The following is an 18,129-nucleotide window of genomic DNA, read 5'->3' as shown; positions in this document are numbered from 1 at the left end:
TACACTGGTTGTTTTCTTTCCTGGAAGGCTAATCCTAAGCTTTTGAAAGCCAGTGTTCATTCTTTAAAAAATACAAGTCTACTTCTCATGGTTTTAAAAAAAGCCAAAGAGGCCCTCTCTGAAAACACTGAATTCTACCCTCCCTTCCGGTATGTGTTATCCTCTAGTGCTTTCCTTTGTTGAGTTTCCTGGAAACAACAAAGACCAAAAAAACCCAGCACCAGGTAAATACACTGTCCATTTTTGGATTGCAGATTGAGGACCTCAGGCTTTCCCATCCGCCTGCTCCCAGACATCGCTGAGGCCGGCAGCTTGGCGGGCAGAACTTCCCGTGCCTGGTTTGGAGTCCCAAAGGGGACGCGGGTGGGCGTGGCCTTGGGTGATTTACAGGCCTCCGTCTATTCCTGTATGGCCCAAAGGACAGATGCGGGTAAGTCTTTCTTCTTTTCCTTCCTCAGACTTCTACTGGTGCCTTCTAAGCTCCGGGTCTGTGTGAGGGTACAAGGGGAACATGTACCAAAGCCTCGGCATCCTGTTGATCGTTATTCTGTAAACATGAAAAACAGCCTCATTCCTACAGGTTCTGAAGCCCCTCCCCTGGGAGCTTGCAATCCTATAGGGCAAGTTCTGTCCCTGACCACAGTCTGTGCTTTTCCTTTCCATGGCCAGATAAGGGAAATGACTGTTTCTAGCTGGCTGATTGCTGTGTAACTCCATGACCAAGAAAATAGATTAGTAGATTAGGGTTTTTGTTATTGTGTTTCTCAATGAAAGTTCCATCTCATCTGATTAGAAGTGCAGAGTCTTTTCTGTATTCAGTGTAAGAGAGTCACAATGAGATGGAGGCTGCAGTCTAGGGCAGAGCTTGGTCGACTTTTCCTGTAAAGGATCGGATAATAAATATATTAGGCTTTGTAGGCCATGTCGTTTCTATCTTAACTATGTAACTCTGCTGTTAGAGCCTGAAAGCAGCCATAGCCAATACATAAATGGATGGGTGCCGCTGTGTTCTAATAAAACTTCATTTATAGACACTGAAATGTGAATTCCATAGAATTTTCACGTGTCATGAAATTTTCTTCTCCTTTTGATTTCTTTTCAACCATTTAAAAATGTAAGAACATGCCACTATGATTGTAAAATGCTGCAGCCCCTTTGGAAAACAGCCTGGCAGTTCCTTAAAAGTTAAACATGACCCAGCAATTCCACTCCCAGGTGCACACGCTGAAGAGAACTGGAAGCACGTGTCCACACAAACAAGTGTCCAAACTTCACCCAGATGTCCCTAACAGCATTGTTCATAACAACTTATAATTCAAAAAGTAGAAATAATCCAAACTCCCACCAACTGATAAATGCATTTAGAAAGTGTGCTATATCCACACAGCTGAAATGCCACAACATGGGAGTGAAAGGGAGGAATGAAAGAAACCAGTTCCAAAAGGCCGTGTATCGTATGTTTCCATTCCTGTGAAAAGTCTAGAACAGGCAAATCCATAGAGACAGACAGCAGATGAATGGTTGCCAGGGGCCGGGGGAAGCAGTGATTGCTGATGGGTACAGTTTCTTTTTGGAGTGATAAAAATGTTTTAAAATTAGATAGTGGTGATGGTTGCACAACTGTGAATATACTAAAAACCACTGAATTATACCCTTTAAAAAGTTATTTTTTATGGTGAATTGATGTGAATTATATCTCAATAAAGCTATTATTTTAAAAAAAAGTGAAAGCCATTCTTAGCTCTCAGACCATACAAAAACACATGGCTGAGTGGGTATGGCCTGTGGGCTGTTGTTTGCCCCTCCCCGGGCTAGGGGAGAATTGGGGCCTGCCTGCCCAAGCTAGGTGGTTGCAGGATGGGGGTTTCATTTGACCCTCATGGCAGCCTGGCCAAGTGAGTCCACTCTGGGAGCCCCTCCTTGTTACTAAGGGGAATGGAGAATTCATTCATCTTACCTGAATTCTCTTTGTAGTCACGTCTTCTTTCATCCATCAGATAGAACTATTACACTTCAACCCTGACTTTAAAAAGTCTGACCAGCCTTCTCTATGTAGTTTTTTCCTATTTCATTTCATTTCATTTCTTTTCTTTTCTTTTCTTTTCTTTTCTTTTCTTTTCTTTTCTTTCTCTTTTCTTTCTTTCTTTCTTTCTTTCTTTCTTTCTTTCTTTCTCTTTCTTCTTTCTTTCTTTCTTTCTTTCTTTCTTTCTTTCTTTCTTTCTTTCTTTCTTTCTTTCTAATGTTTATTTATTTTTGAGAGAGAGACAGAGCACAAGCAGGGGAGGGACAGAGAGAGAGGGGGAGACACAGAATCTGAAGCAGGCTCCGGGCTCTGAGCTGTCAGTACAGAGCCCAAGAGGCAGGGCTCAAGCCCACAAACCATGAGATCATGACTTGAGTGGAAGTCAGATGCTTAACCGACTGAGCCACCCAGGCACCCCTACTTTGTGGTATTCCTAAGAAATAACATTTCAAGGACTGTTATTGTTTTGTTTGGGGTAGCAATTCCTCATTCAAGATTAGCTGAGAGGGAAAAGTGAAATTCTGCCCATTTTGTTGGCACTTATATGTGATAAAGTCTTTTAAGGTCAGAAGTTTTTCAAAACCTCTTTTCTCCCAAATTTTCATCTAAAATCAATGCTCTGGGAATATGTTAAGTTTGTTCTGTGGCTTTTAATTTTCCCAGTACACCAGCTCTTGCCTTGTATCATTTCATCTCAAAGTGTGAATGTCAGGGAACTCATGTGGGCTTTGGAGTCAGTCCCCAGGCCTGGGTTAGAATTTAGCCCCTCTCCTTCTTCTGGTGTGGCCTTAGGCAGGTGGCTTTTCTTCCTGAGCCCTTGTCATCATCTAAAATGAGGGTGACAACACCTTTCTCATGGGGTGGTTATGGTGACACAGTGGGCTGGTGCCTGTAAAGAGCTTGGTTCTTTCTTACTACTCTGGTGGTTTTTAAATCATAGGCTGTTCCCTCGACAGAGGGCTCTCCTGTGCCTGGATGTAAATGTGTGTCCTACATAGTAAGTGAGGGGCTAGTCAAGTGGGAAGAAGCTAAGAATTAGGCTCCCTCTTCAGTGAGCTGGCTGTAATCTCTGGTTCCAGATTGTGGCTGCTGGCTGTAGTCAGTTGTGCTGTGTCTAAGGGCAAGGTTGGTTGGCCTCCATCCTTGACACCTCCACTTCGGGGGACAGGTAGAGGGCATGTTGCTTCTGGTAAAGAGTCACGGGGAAAGGCTTGATGTGGTAGAAGGTAAAGGATATTGACTTTCTGCGATTTGTTTCTGGTCTCCTTGCTTCCAAACCCCCACTAGATGGGAAAGTTAAACGTTGACCTCAGTTATTTCAGACCCCAATAGACTGAGAAGCACAGGCTTTTTGGCCAAGTCTTGTGAGAAGTGGAAGAGAAGAGACTCCTAGAACAGTCCACAGGCCCTGGCCTCAATCCAGAGGAGAAAATCATCCCCTCCGTGCTGGGTCTGGGACCTTTTCCCCCACTGGTAGAGGAAGGTTAAGAGAGCCATGGAAATGGGAAGGAGGTGGTGCTTGCCAAAAATGAATGAAGCCTCACCAGAGAGTTAAATACTTGGGCTGAGCTCTTTCTCCCTGCAAATATTTCTCTATTGCTGCGTAACAAATCACCCCAGTATTCAGTGGCCTAAAACAGCAAACATTTATTATCTCTCAAAGTTTCTGAGAGTCAGGAGTCTGCATGTGGCTGGATGGTTTGGCTCAAGGTCTCTCATGAAACTGCAATCAAGCTTTTGGCCCCCTGGGACTGCGGTCATCCAAAGGCTTGACCAAGCTTGGCGGATCTACTTCTTAGCTCATTCATGTGGTTCTTGGCAGGAGGCCTCAGTTTTTTGCCACATGGGCTTCTGCACAGGGCTGCTCATGACATGGTGCCTGCCTTTCCCCATAAGAAGTGATCCAACACAGAAGCTGCTGTGCCTTTTTATGACCTGGTCTCCAAAGTCACACATGGTCACTTCTGCTTTATTCTCTTCACTAGAAGCAAGTCACCGAGTCCAGCCCACACTCAGGGGGTTGTGATGGGGGAGGGGTGTGCGCAGGAATTAGGCTCTACATCCTGAAAGGAGGAGTACCAAAGAATTTGTGTACCAACACACTCTCCCCCTTGCCCTTTTGTGACTTGTGACCTCTGGGTCAGCCTGACAGGCCTAACTTCTGCTTTCTTTGGACCCTAGTTCTCAACATCAGCACCTCTGTTCAGTTGGCAACCTCCATGCCTCCAGGATTCCAGCCGGCACAGACTCCAGACCCAACAGCTCCAGTCACCTACTTCCCATACTTTGACAGGACCTACTTGGCGGTGGCAGCGTCGCTCAATGGGGGCAATGTGCTGGCCGCGTTTGTCCACATGCTGGTACAGTGGATGGCCGATCTAGGTAAGGTGTTGCCCATACAGTGATGTGTTCCTGCTTGTCCTTTCTATGTAGCAGTGTCTTGCTGCTGAGTGTGTTATTTAAGCTTCTAGATTCATGTGTCAGACCCAGCCAGGCTCCAACACATTCCTTCCTTCCTTAGGGATCTGGATGTATAGCCTTCCTTCCTCTCATCTTCTGAGCTGCCATCACCTATGGTTTTTTTTTGAGGGGGCATCTTCTCCCCTAACCTTGACTATGGAATATCATAATAGTGTCTTAGCTCTCCCCTGCCCCACTTGGTCACCTTCTCTGTCAAGTAGTCTCTGGGTCCCTTGCATTTGAAGTCTTCCTTCTAATGACTTCAGACAGCTGAAAATAAAATGATCAAATGTGGATGGTATTTGACAGTATTATAAAATCCTCATAAGCACTTATTCCTGGCAAGTAGTTCCTGACTCCCTTTCTTAGAAGGATCCCTGGAAACTCTGATGCCCTCCTGCTTTCTTCAGGATAGAACCGATCAGACCTCTCTCTGCTCTTCATTTGCAGGGAAACCTGCAACCTCCTTCTTTCAGAAGAGGTTCCCTTTCCAAGCACTTAAGGTAGAAATGAAATTTCTGGTCAGCCATGCAGATCTGGGGAAATCGTGTTCATCAGGTGCACTGGTCCACCTGTAGGAGCTCTGAATCAGGTCATTCTGGGGAACTTTCAGCATAGTAACAAAGTGAGGCAGAGCAGCAGGGAGCCCGTAGGAAGCTCATACTGGTTGTGTAGACAAGCGTCACTGACCCGTGTCAGTCCTCTCTCAGGCTGCCCAGGGATGTCAGGATTTCAGGGGAATTCTGCCCCCTTGGCTCGGATCCCCTCAGGAATGTTTCATTAAAAGAACAGAACTCGGATTTTGTCTTGCCTTGCATCAGAAAAGGTTTTCAAGAACCAGTCATCAGAACCTTCAGGCAAGCCCTATATTTAGATACTGGTTTAACTGGATGACTCTATCAATTATTGACTGGTATTTCTCTTTATACGGAAGTGACTGTTATTTTTACCCCTGAAAGAGATGGTAATACTTGATTTCTCTGTAAGATCTTTTCAAGAAGAAAAGTCTTTTGCATTTTCATGGTTCTTATTTTCATGAAACTGAGTACTTTGAAGGTTAGTATTATAGGTAGCTTAACCTTTTATGAAATTTCTACACTGTGCCATTTGATTAAAAAGTATATAGATGCAAATACAACAGGTTTATTCAGATAAAAGACATCACATCTGTTAACCAGAAATGGAAATATTAAAGCATAAGGTGTAAAAATTAAACTCTCTCTCTCTATTCAGAATACCCTAGGTTTGCATTGTTTTCCAGAAGTTGGAAAACAGGCAGTTCCACCCTCGAGTGGTTTAGAGCAGGGACTCTGGAGCCAGGTGGCCTGGGTTTGAATCCCAGCCCCACCACTTCCTTGTGCCCTTGGGCAGGTTCCTTATCCCGTCTGTTCTTCACTTTCCTCATCTGAAAAGAGGTGCTAGTACCTACCTCAGAGGACGGCAAGGATCAAATGAGTTATACTGCAAAGCGCTTAGAATGATGTCTGGCGCATAATAAGTGTGATACAAATGCTTGTGTGGTGGTGCTACCCAGGAGAGTGGCCTCAGTTCTCAGCTCTGTCCTAAGTCATTATGTGGCCTTGGCAAGTCCTTTCCCCTTCTGTGTTTTTTCAGTTCCGATGGTCTGTGTTTCTAAGCCCATGATGTGAACATGTGGCAACTCAGTATTTAGCTTCTGATGAGGTGGTAAGCCAAGGGATGCAGAAACAGGGCTAGAAGCCGGGTCTTTCCAGTCTCCAGCTGGTATAGACCTTCCTTCAGGTGCTCCTCAAGGTTGGGGTTGTGGCCCAAGTGTTCCCAGTGAGGAAGAACACTTTATTTTAACATTTTCTTAACATTATTAAGGATATACAAGCACATGGTTCATTGTTTTTTTTTTTCTTTTTAACTATAGACTTTCTTTTCTTTTGAAAGTTTTCCACTCATGTCGTTTTTCTGTTCCATGATCTACTTCAGGATACCACATTGCATTTCATCATCCCATCTCCTTAGTCTCTCTGTTTTCTTTCTTTCTTTTTTTTAAAGTTTTTATTTATTTAAGTAATTTCTACACCCAACCTGGGGCTCAAACTCATGACCCCGAGATCAAGAGTCACATGCTCCTCTGACTGAGCCAGCTGGGCGCCCCTCTCTGCTTTCTACTTGATTGATCTGTTTTTTTCTATTTCATCTCCCTTCCTTTTCTTCCCATCAGTTTCATGGTTTTATATTCTTCATCTATTCTTTTAGAAGTTTCTAACACACTGTGTTTCCTAGGATATGGAGAGGTAATCCCTCCTGTATATTGCAGTGCTGGTGTAAACCAGGCCTGCTTCTAAGGGGCAAGTATGATGTGCATAACTTTTGAACCAGAAGTTCTCTTCCAAGGACTCGGTCCTACATATTTATACACTTGTACACACATGCTAGGTTATTCACCAAGCACATGATTTTCCTGAGATTTTAGTAGAATTTTTAGAGGGAGAGGAAAGACATTTATTCTGGGTTTTTTTTTGTTTGTTTAAAGTAGGCTCCATGCCCAACGTGGTGCTTGAACTCACAACCCTGAGATCAAGAGTCGCATGTTCTACTGACCGAGGCAGCCAGGTGTCCCCATTCTGACATATTTCACCAAAGTCCTGCTGATCACATTTTGGCTATAATATTTAATTATTTCTCTCTGCCTCTTTGTTTCATTCCTGAGTGTCTATGGTTGAATTTGTACAAGTTAAATGTGCTGCCAATGAGACTCCATGGCGACTCTGGGGTGGTGGCTGTCAGCACTGGCCTGCACACTGGAACCACTTGTGGAATTAAAAAAGAGTTGTTTTTTTTAATTTTCTTTAAAAAAATTTTTTTTTTAACATTTATTCATTCTTGAGAGAGAGACAGAGCATGAGTGGGGGAGGGGCAGAGAGAGAGGGAGACACAGAATCTGAAGCAGGCTCCAGGCTCTGAGCTGTCAGCATACAGCCTGACGCGGGGCTCGAACCCACGAACTGTGAGATCATGACCTGAGCCAAAGTTGGACACTTAACTGACTGAGCCACCCAAGCTCTCTAAAAAAAATTTTTTCTAAGGTTTATTTATTTACTTAGCACTGCCCGGGAAGGAGCAGAGAGAGACAGAGAGAATCCCAAGTAGGCTCCATGGGCAGTGTGGAACTGACACTGGGCTCAATTTCATGACCAGGAGATCATGACTTGAGCTGAAATCAAGAGTCGGACGCTTAACCAACTGAGCCACCCAGGTGCCCATGCTTGTGGAGTTTTTAAAACAATGCTGATGTCTTCATCCTGCCTGTAGAATGCTGGTGATTTGGCTGTGGGGTGGGATGGGGCAGGCATTTTATAGAAGTTCCTCAGGTGATTCTACTTCAAAAGCGTGGTCCTTGGGCCAGCAGTACTGGCTTTTAGAAGTGAATAACAAATACAGAATCTTAGGGCCTGCCCCAGCCATACTGAGTCAGAAACTGCATTTTGATAAGATCCCTAAGTGATTCATATACATATTCAAATGTGAGAAGCATTGGTCTAGACTGGTGGTTTTCAACCTCTGCTGAGGCTGGGCTGGATTGTGATCAGCACTGTGATCCTGGGGTTTCTATGACACTGCTAATAAGTCTAGTAGCAGCTGTGATGATGCTTTTTTTTTTTTTTTAAGTTTATTTTTGGGAGAGAGAAAGTGGGGGAGGGGCAGAGAGACAGGGAGAGAGAGAATCCCAAGCTGAGTCCCATGTGGGGCTTGAACTCACAAACCATGAGATCATGACCTGAGCCAAAATCATGAGTTGGATGCTTAAACGACTGAGCCACCCAGGTGCCCCATGACGATGCTTTTTGATCTGTGTATTCATTTGTCCTCCTTGGGAGCATTGTTGTAGGATGATTAGTTGTAGGATGGTTAGCGCTTACAGCAACACTTATGAGATCTCTCCTTTAAGTCTAGTCTGGGGTCTGGGGCAGAGCACAGCTAGCCAGACTATGTGAGTCCCTGAGCCAGGAAACATCTAGCCTCAGTGAGAAGCAGCAAGTAGATCTATCCCTGCCCTCTGGGAATTCCAAACTGTCTCAGCCTGCAGCAACAGGTGGGGTGCATGAACTCACACAGGTCTTTTCTGTTCCTGGAAGGTCTGGAGGTCGAAGAACCCACTGTATATTCGTGCATGATCCAGGCAGCTGCACAGCAGAGAGACACCTGCCTAACTATCACTCCAACGGTGTGGGGCGAGAGGCACCTGCCGGACCAACTGGCCTCAGTGACCAGAATCTCCTCCTCTGACCTCTCCCTGGGTCATGTGACCCGGGCCCTGTGCCGAGGCATTGTTCAAAACCTGCACTCCATGCTTCCATTTCAACAGCTCAAGGAGTGGGGTGTGGAGCGGGTGATTGGCAGTGGGAGTGCGCTGTCCAGGAACGAGGTTCTGAAGCAGGAGGTGCAGAGGGCATTCCCTTTCCCAGTGTCCTTTGGGCAGGATGTGGACGCAGCTGTGGGGGCAGCTCTGGTCATGCTCCGGAGGAACCTTAACCAGAAGGAGTCTTAATACATTCTTTGGCCAAAGGACTTGCAAATTTTATCTAATTAGCGATTCTCACATGACCTTGGGGTCATCCTTTTCCTGGACACGTTTGTGGGCAGCTTTTTTTTTTTTTTTTTAATTTTTTTTTTTTTAACGTTTATTTATTTTTGAGACAGAGAGAGACAGAGCATGAACGGGGGAGGGTCAGAGAGAGGGAGACAGAATCCGAAACAGGCTCCAGGCTCTGAGCTGTCAGCACAGAGCCCGACGTGGGGCTCGAACTCACGGACCGCAAGATCATGACCCGAGCCGAAGTCGGCCGCTTAACCGACTGAGCCACCCAGGTGCCCCTGTGGGCAGCTTTTAAGCAAAGCTTGTTCTCAGGGCACCATCTTGACCAAGAACCTACCTTCAGGGCATACTCTAATAATGCAGCCAGGACTCATCAACTGGATCCCAAATCAGTACTTTCCAAAAGAGACTCACCTGGGAACTGGTCCCAAATATAAATATGGTGAAGAGAAGAGAGAGAGAAAGAAAAGGAACAGTACTCCAGCATCCCGGTCAGCAGGCTCATCTATGACTCACCTGTAGACAAACAGAAAATAAATATGGACTTTAGGCACCAAAAAGTCTGGTGACTGTGCGCTCAAAGTAAGAAAAGAAGACCCTCCCCCAACCCCCCCCCCCCCCAATCCAGCTTTTTGGATTGTTTTTAAAAGGACATGAAACCCAGGCTTGGGTCACATGCACTGTTGGAAAAGTCCTTCCCTACTGGATTCTCCCATGTGACCCTGAGGTCCCTTTCTCACTCTTGTTCTCCCTTGGCCACAGCTGGTTATAGCTGAGGCAGGGGGTCGCCCAGGGCAGTAAAGCAGACTGGCTGAGATGAAGATGTGGGGATCCATGCTGCCTTCTCACCATGCACTTCCCCTCCAAGGACAGCCTGCTGCACTGGAGCTGCTCCAGATCCTTAACACAACTGGCTCGAAGGCACAGAACAGGGAAGGAAAGGTGGGTGGCATGACCAGCAAGGGGGACGGATGCTATGTGGCCCCACCATTCAAGCACATTGTTCCCAATAGTCTGACCAGGCAGGACCCTTTTTCGGAGGTGTGTCTGGGCAGCAGTGTATTTTTCTCCTGCACATTCTTGGGAGGCCTTCCAAGGGAAGGGATGCAGCTGGGCATGCTCCTGTCAGAGAGGATGGTCAGTTTAATCAGAGAGAACCCCTTATCCTGCAGGCCCTAGATTTTCTTTCTCTTGGTGTTGGCCTTGCTGGCCTACCATGTGTTTCTGGCCTGCAGAAACATCCCACTAGAGTCAGCATCCATGTGGGGGTCCCAGAGCATCTTAAACCTTTCTGTAGTTGGTAGGGATGACCATGGAATGGCTCCAGGAAAAGGCTGTCATTCCTGCATCTAGTTCCAGACTCCTAAGAGTGATCCCAAGGCTCAGGCAGGCCTGACTCTGAGACTCCTAGGCAACTATGAGTTTGGGAAGTGGCCATGTTGTTTCTTTGTAAAGGTCACTTTATGAATTATGTGGTTGTCTGAGCTCTTAGATTAATCTGCCTTGCCATGCTGATTGGATTTCAGATACTAAAGCTCATTCTTTCAGAGCTTTGTCCCTTTAATAAGACACCCCTGTCTGCTTTGGGAACACTGTAAATTATGGCATAGCTGTAGGGCTTGGTTTGGCAGGTTGGACATAAGGATCATTTGTAGGTTGTTCTGCAGAAAACCCCACCTGCTCCATGATTGTACCAGGACAAGTAGCTGAAGATCACTCGGGAAAGTCATGTGAGTTTTCTCTCAGCCAAGATGAGTTGACACCATTATTCTGGAGCCCCTATGGAAGGCCTGTGAGAGAGGTCACCTTGGGATAGGCCGAAGGATAACAGATAGCCTGTCCATCAGGAGGAGTTGGCCCTCTGACTCCTGGGAGGCAGCCTGTCTTGTATTCTCAGGGTGCTATGGATGGAGCCTATAAATGTAAGATTAGGAACTGGATGGAAGGCCAGGTAGCCCATACCAGTGCCCAGTGCGGTGCTGGAACTCTCTGTTTTCTTTCCACATGTTCACTCTATCTCTGAGGGCCGAGCCTTGCGCAGTCCAAGCTTGACAGCTAAAAGCTCTGTTACTGTTTTTATTGCACAGGCCTGGAGCCTCTGCAGTGGGGTTGAGCACAGCTTCCAGGGCCTCATTTCTTCAGCCTGAAATCATAAACCACTCACTGCTTTTGCCGTCATTCCCTGGAGGTACCAGTAAGTGTTTGATACCAGTGTGATCCTCAGATGAGGAACTGGCCTTTAGGACTGTTTGCCCATATCCTGATCTTACGAGCAGGTGGTAGACTTGCACTTTCTCCCCAGATTTGCTTCGGCCAGCAAAATGTGACCAGAAGTGTTCTACTTCTAAGCAGAGGCCCTTAGGAGCCAGTGTGTGATTTTCCACACTCCGTTCCCTTTGCCAGGAGTGACTGGTGGTGTCCCAGAAAATGGAGGCTCTGTCAGCCTGTGTTCCATGTTAGGGCACTATGGTGTAGAACCCTCACCAACAAATGTGCAACATGAAATGTGACTGAGAAATAAACCTTTGATGTTTGAAGCCACTGAGATTTGGGGTTGTTGCCACAGCATAACTTAGTTTATCCTGACCACTACAACCACAGTAGAGACTGTGTCTAAGAAGTCTCAGCTGCACCCAGCACAGACCCAGACATTTATTGAGCACCCACTAGAAGCTGGGTGTTCTGTCAGGACAGGGCTAAATTGCCAACACTAGGACAGATTAACACATGTGTGCAGAAGAAGGAACAATTCATTCTTTATGTAAGTGACATTAAGCTAAACCTTGGAGAGTTTCAGTCCATCAATACCAACAGCAGTTAACATTTTTTGAGCTATGTAGTAAGAGCTAATCTATACTTGTTTGGACCTATTTGATCTATATGGTGACCCTAGAAGGTGGGTACTATTATCTTCATTTCTCAGATGAAGAAACCGAGACACAAGTTAAGTAACCTACCTAAGATCACAACTCTAAGATTCAACCCCAGAGCCCATTTTCTTTAGCATTGTAGGCTGAGAGAGCAGGTGTATTCACATGAAAGTTACCGGCATGAGCAGGGTGTGATGAACTGTCTGGTGTAACTTGGTCACAGGGCTTATGAAAGGGTGTGATAGAACTTGTGGCTGGACGTGTTGGCCAAACTGTGAAGGGTCCTAGATGCCAGACTGAGGGGTTTAGGCTTTCTCCTGTGGGCAGCAGAATGGAGGACAGACTTCATGAGCTTTAGGAGTGTAACTGTCAGCCATGGGGACTTTAGAGTGGAGAATGGGTGTTACAGGAGGTGGGGGCCCAATTGGAGGGGCCTAGAAAACAGCTTGTGAGAGACAGTAGGCCTGAACCAATGTGGGGGCAGAGCCTGCCACACATACCCTTCTTTTGGCCCTTGACTATGACTAGATGCATATAATGTTTATGTGGCTTTCATGTTCTTTATTCTTCTCAACTGACTGAAAGCTGCTTGAGGGTAGGCTTCCTCTTAGGTGTTCTCTGCCCTGCCCTTCTCCTTAATCTTGGGCTGATGCCCATGTTTGAATGTCCTTCTCCCGGGGAAGAACACAATACCTTGTCCAAGGCCCAGCTCAGATGCTATCTTCCTGCTGCACAGTCTCCCTGGAAGCATATCTGTGACTGGGTTATAATTGCAGCTGGCATCTGGGACCCAACTCAGTGTTTGCTGTTGGCATGGCCTGTTGGCTCCTGGCTTGTGCCTGTTACAGCATGCCCCACCCAGTAAAGCGTCAGAGAGAGCCTAGCAGTTTTTCCTCATGTGTCCTGGCCTTCTCGAGGTCAGAGACCCATCTTATTCATCCTACTCACTTGCTGTGGTTTGCTAGTGCTTGGTGGGGCTTCAAGGAAGAGGGTGGTTTGCACCTGACCTCTCAGCCACGATTAGATGGACAGATAGCCCATCTTTGAAATTGAGAGATTCTGGGTTTAGAGATGTTCACTGTGTGACTCATGAAACATTAAGCAAATCTTGTTTTTTTTTCATTAAAAAACAATTAGTCACAACCTCGAGCTAATGGCCGGAGATAGCTCAACAATCAGCAGATGCGGTTCTCTTCTGAAATGATGAGCACAGTAACCCCTCATGCTTGCCTAGAGCTTTACCAGCTCGCAGAGACCATTCATTCACATCCAGTATTCTTATTAATCCCCAGAAAAGCCTCATAAAGCAGGCAGGGCAGGTGCTTTCACCCATTTTGAGGATAAGGACCCAGAGCTTCAGCTATCAGCCCAAATTTATGGAGCGGGGTGTCTGCTGGGCCCGTCTGGGTCTCCTCTCCTGCCTCTATTCTCTGCCCATGCTCCTGACCCTCCAATCTCTTCTCTGTCTTGTTGCCAGTACCCACCCTGGGTCCCAGCTCTGCAGAGCGGGGCTCAGCTGTCGGGTGCTGAGTGGATGCCTCATCCCTCCCCAGCTTAGATGGCCAGCTCCATCCACTTCTGGAGTGCACTGTCCCCTCTCACAGAGCCCTGCCCTCCATGGGAACTGACTCAGGTGGGTACCTGGTGACACTAATGCACAGACCAAATGCAGAAAGGAAAGTAGTTTTCTTCTAAGTCTGCTGTTTGCCATTTGTATCCGGATCCCTGAAGCCGTTTAAAATCTGGGAAGCAAGACACAAAAGTCAGGAAGTTAAAAATCCACACAAGATTTAGCAATCCCAAGATAAGACCGGTAGAGTTGGCACTGTCCTTGGGTGGGTTACAGGTACTCGCGATGGTGCTTTAACCACCTTCTCTGGGGCCGGAACTAGCTCTGCTTATTCCTACTTGGGTCCTCCCAGAAATGAGGGGCTGACAGTTCCTGATTTGGGTAATCAGGCTTTTATTAGCACACGACAGTTTGCTGGTTTCTAGCTGTACCAGAAAGTTTGGCTTCAAATCCATGAGGGACCCAGATGGATGAAGAAAATAAATGAGGATCCCATTGCCAGGGTCAAGGGCTGAGTTTAAGTCAATGTGCCCCCCTGGTGGTGACGCTAAAGAACTGCAGCCATTGATGACCTGGGGCCCAGCCCACTTGGCCCACCCACGTGCTGGTGTGGCCCCTAGCACTTTGCTGCACTGCCTCTTGTTCCCATCAGACCTGAGCTTGGGGTACGTGCCCCCTCCCAGAATTCATCACTGAAACGTGATCTACTTACAAAGAGTTTTAATGGATACATCATTACATAGATTCAAGAACACCTTGTTGGCAAAATACCACCCAGAAAACCAGGCTGATGGCAGCAGTGCTCAACCCTAAGGTCTTGTGTCTGCTGCCATTTCTTGAGTCTTAGTAGAACCACTCAGCGCAGGTTTGGCTCAGATAAAACCATGCCAATAAATGTATATGTTGTGCTCCTTTGGGCAAGTTGTGGAGCTAGGTAGGCTTAGAGAAGGAGAATTGAGGGTGCAAGAGCCCTGTCACTCTGGAGCCATGAAAATCTGCCAAATAAGACACAAACCTCAGAGCAGTTAAAGCTCAATACAAGCTTTAGGAAGCTTCAGACAAGACTAGTATGGTTGTCACTGTCCTTGGGCAGGTAACATAGCCTGTCTATACTTCATTTCCTCATCCATAAAATGGGGGACAAAATCAGATTCTCCTCATGAAACTTTGTGAGAGCCTGATGAGCTAATGCATAAAGTGCTTATCCCAGAACCTGGCACACTGCATGGTCTTAATAAGCATCCACTGCTATTATCGTTGTCTTTGTGATCACATGCACTGGTTGCTGCAGGAAGGTGCGGGTCTAGATTTCTGTAGGGTTTAGAGGTGAGCACTTTGGCTGGGCCCTTGGTGGAGAGGCTTTTTGGAAGAGGTGGGAGTTGAATGATAGAGCCTAAGCATCCAAAGGTCCCACCTGCCACCTGGTCCTTAAAAGACAGGTTAAGTGGATGCATAGTGCAAACACGTTGGGCAGAAAGAGGACAGGGGAAGGGGGTGGAGGCAAGCACAGTTAGTATGGCTTGGGAGGAGATGTGTCCAGGTAACAGGAGGGGCTGGGCCACAGTGGGAGTGGAGACTGGGGTTGTCGGCTCAGGGTACCAAGCCAAGGGGTAGGGCCTTATTCTGTAAGGGGGCGCAGTCAGGAGGATATTCTAGGTCTGGTGATTGGGAGGTCATGAGTCAGGGTGCTGGGCACTTCTGGTGCCTCAGGTGAGAGGAAGTAGCTGCCAGCCGCAGAGGATCCATATGAGCCACAGAAACGTAGCCTGGACAGAACAGAGAAGGAGAGGCTGGAGATGACAAAGTATGTCAGACTTTGACATAAGAAAGTTGGTGCCTTAGGGGTGCCTGGGTGGCTCAGTCGGTTAAGCGTCCAACTTCAGCTCAGGTCATGATCTCGCGGTTTGTGAGTACAAGCCCCACGACGGGCTCTGTGCTGACAGCTCGGAGCCTGGAGCCTGCTTCGGATTCTGTGTTTCCTTCTCTCTCTTCCCCTCCCCCACTTGTATGCTGTCTCTCTCTATCAAAAATAAATAAATGTAAAACAAATTTTTAAAAATGTTGCTGTCTGATAGGCAGTAATGTTGAGGGGAGGGAGTGTGGAGGGCAGAGGGGTTCATCTTGGGACATGCTGATGGGAAGGGGTTTGTGGTCTTTACCTGGAGTTTCCAGGAGAGCTCAGGGGAAAGGATGGGGCTGGATCCCTGGATGAGGGAGTCCCTGGCTTGGGCATGTCAGATGGGTCCTTGGAGGAGTGGGGGGTCTCAGAAAGGGGTAGGAGGAGATAAGGGTCCTTTTCCTGTATTGAGGAAAAGTTGTCAGGGAAGGAGGAGAAGGGCCAGGATTTCCCTGCAGCCCTCGCAGCGTGCATGGTGCCATGTAGACTCTGGGAGATGTTGTCAGTGCCCAATGGCTATGTTACAAAGGGAACACATTTAGTGACATGTGTTGTCCTCACTGGAGGCAGAAATCACCTTGGAAGCTAAGGGGACACCTCTGGTAGAGAAGTATAACCCTCCCCTTTCTTGGACGTTGCCCTGGGCTGGCCAGTTCTCTCAGTGCCTTTCTCAGATGTCTCCCACCCATGCCCCAGGGCTGCTGTGGCTGAGATCCGGACCAGGCCCAGCCAGTGTGTGAGCCAGAGGCTGTCCCTAACACAGCATCAGCATGTTGGTCTCCACATAGAGGTGTTCTCTGCAGCACCTCTGGCCCACACACATGGTTAGAAGGAACAGTGACCCTAGAGAACTTGTAGGTTGAAGGGTCACTGCTGGTGAGTTTTTAAAATATGTGTAACAGATGGTTATGCATGATTAAGAATGAATTCCATGGTCCAGCAATCCCACTTCTGGGTATATGCCCAAAAGAATCGAAAGCTGTGACTCAAAGAGATATTTGTACACCCATGTTCAGAGCGATATTCCACAGGCAAAAGTTGGAAGCAACCCAAGTGTCCATTGACCGATGAAGGGCTAAACAAAACATGGTCTACACATACAATGGAATATCGTACAACCTTATAAAGGGAGGAAATCCTGTAGTATGCTACAAGATGGATGAATCTTGAGGACATTATGCTAAGTGAAACAAGCCAGTCACAAAAAGATAAATACTGCACAAATTCACTTCCATGATGGTCTTAGAATAATCAAATTCATAGAGACAGAATGTAGACTGGTTGCCAGAGGCTGGGGGAAGGGAAGAATGGGGAATTAGTGTTTAATAGGTATAGGGTTTCAGTTTCACAAGATGAAAACAGTTCCGGAGATGGATGGTGGTGACATTATAAATGTACTTAATGCTCCTGAATTGTACACTGAAAAGTGGTTGAAATGGTATTTTTTCATGTTATAGGTATTTTACCAAAATTTCTCAAAAAAGGATGAATTCCAAGGTTCATTTAAAATTTTTTTTTTAACATTTATTTTTATTTTTGAGACAGAGAGAGACAGAGCATGAACGGGGGAGGGTCAGAGAGAGAGGGAGACACAGAATCTTAAGCAGGCTCCAGGCTCTGAGCTGTCAGCACAGAGCCCGATGCAGGGCTCGAACTCATGGACCGTGAGATCATGACCTGAGCCAAAGCCGGCCGCTTAACCGACTGAGCCACCCAGGCGCCCCCCAAGGTTCATTTTAATTGAAGCTAAAATGGCACACATATAAAAAGGTGTCCAAGCAAGGGACATGGTATGGCATGCTGAAATGGTGGCTCCTGTACCCAGGCCAGAAGCTTCACCTGGGCAGTCATTTAATTGCACAGATTTCTCTTTCTTTCTTTCTTTCTTTCTTTCTTTCTTTCTTTCTTTCTTTCTTTCTTTCTTTCTTTCTTTCTTCCTTCCTTCCTTCCTTCCTTCCTTCCTTCCTTCCTTCCTTCCTTCCTTCCCTTTCTTTCTTTCTTTCTTTCTTTCTTTCTTTCTTTCTTTCTCTCTCTCTCTCTCTCTCTCTCTTTCTTTCTTTCTTTCTTTCTTTCTTTCTTTCTTTCTTTCTTTCTTTCTTTCTTTCTTTCATGTTTATTTATTTTGGGGGCGCCTGGGTGGCTCAGTCGGTTAAACATCTGACTTCTGCTCAGGTCATGATCTCGTGGTTCATGGGTTCGAGTCCTGCATCGGGCCCCGTGCTGACAGCTTGGAGCCTGCTTCAGGTTCTGTGTCTCCTTCTCTCTCTGCCCCCACCCCCAGCTTGTGCTCTGTCTCTCTCTGTCTCTCAAATATGAATAAACATTAAAAAAATTTTTTTTAAAGAAAAATAAAAAATGTTTCTTTTTGAGAGAAAGAGACAGAGTGCGAATGGGAGAGGGGCAGAGAGAGAGAGGAAGACACAATCTGAAGCAGGCTCTGGGCTCTGAGCTGTCAGCACAGAGTCCAACGTGGGGCTCGAACCCACGAACTGTGAGATCATGACCTGAGCCAAAGTCAGACATTTAGCCAACTGAGCCACCCAGGCACCCAGCACAGATTTCTCATATGTACAATGAGTATGCCCAGGGTTGTTGTGTGGCATGGGAGAGTGGGTTTGTGCAGCTTCTCTGTAAACTGTAAAATGTCGTGCAGAGTCCACGAAGTGTCTGCACTTCAGTGTCTTGACTCAGGGGTCAACCTTGTGAGCTACTCCAAGGAGGGCTACGATGGGACTTTTC

General features: G+C 46.7%; 2 protein-coding genes across 7 annotated transcripts in view; both read left to right on the top strand.

The window, feature by feature from the left end:
* SHPK (sedoheptulokinase) overlaps nucleotides 1–11,598 on the top strand; it is a 28,074-nt gene extending 16,476 nt beyond the window's left edge. For 3 of the 4 annotated variants that reach the window (XM_058703837.1, XM_058703836.1, XM_058703835.1), the window contains exons 5-7: nucleotides 255–430; nucleotides 4,205–4,405; nucleotides 8,593–11,598. In XM_058703837.1, the coding sequence (XP_058559820.1) occupies nucleotides 255–430; nucleotides 4,205–4,405; nucleotides 8,593–9,005 (790 nt within the window). In that variant the 3' untranslated portion in view covers nucleotides 9,006–11,598. The remainder of the gene's footprint in view (nucleotides 1–254; nucleotides 431–4,204; nucleotides 4,406–8,592) is intronic. The other variant, XR_009254991.1, reaches the window with a different exon arrangement.
* The window catches only part of TRPV1 (transient receptor potential cation channel subfamily V member 1), a 37,156-nt gene continuing 28,915 nt past the window's right edge, over nucleotides 9,889–18,129 (top strand). The window contains exon 1 of one of the 3 annotated variants that reach the window (XM_058703822.1): nucleotides 9,889–9,995. The gene's annotated coding sequence lies outside the window, so the exon portion shown is untranslated. Of the gene's footprint in view, nucleotides 9,996–11,138; nucleotides 11,248–18,129 lie in introns of those variants that run through there. The other 2 variants (XM_058703820.1, XM_058703821.1) reach the window with 2 other exon arrangements.

The sequence above is a fragment of the Neofelis nebulosa genome, chromosome 16, assembly GCF_028018385.1.
Source record: "Neofelis nebulosa isolate mNeoNeb1 chromosome 16, mNeoNeb1.pri, whole genome shotgun sequence".
In the NCBI taxonomy this organism is placed as follows: Eukaryota; Metazoa; Chordata; class Mammalia; order Carnivora; family Felidae; genus Neofelis; species Neofelis nebulosa.
This window is presented reverse-complemented; position numbering and strand designations above follow the sequence as displayed.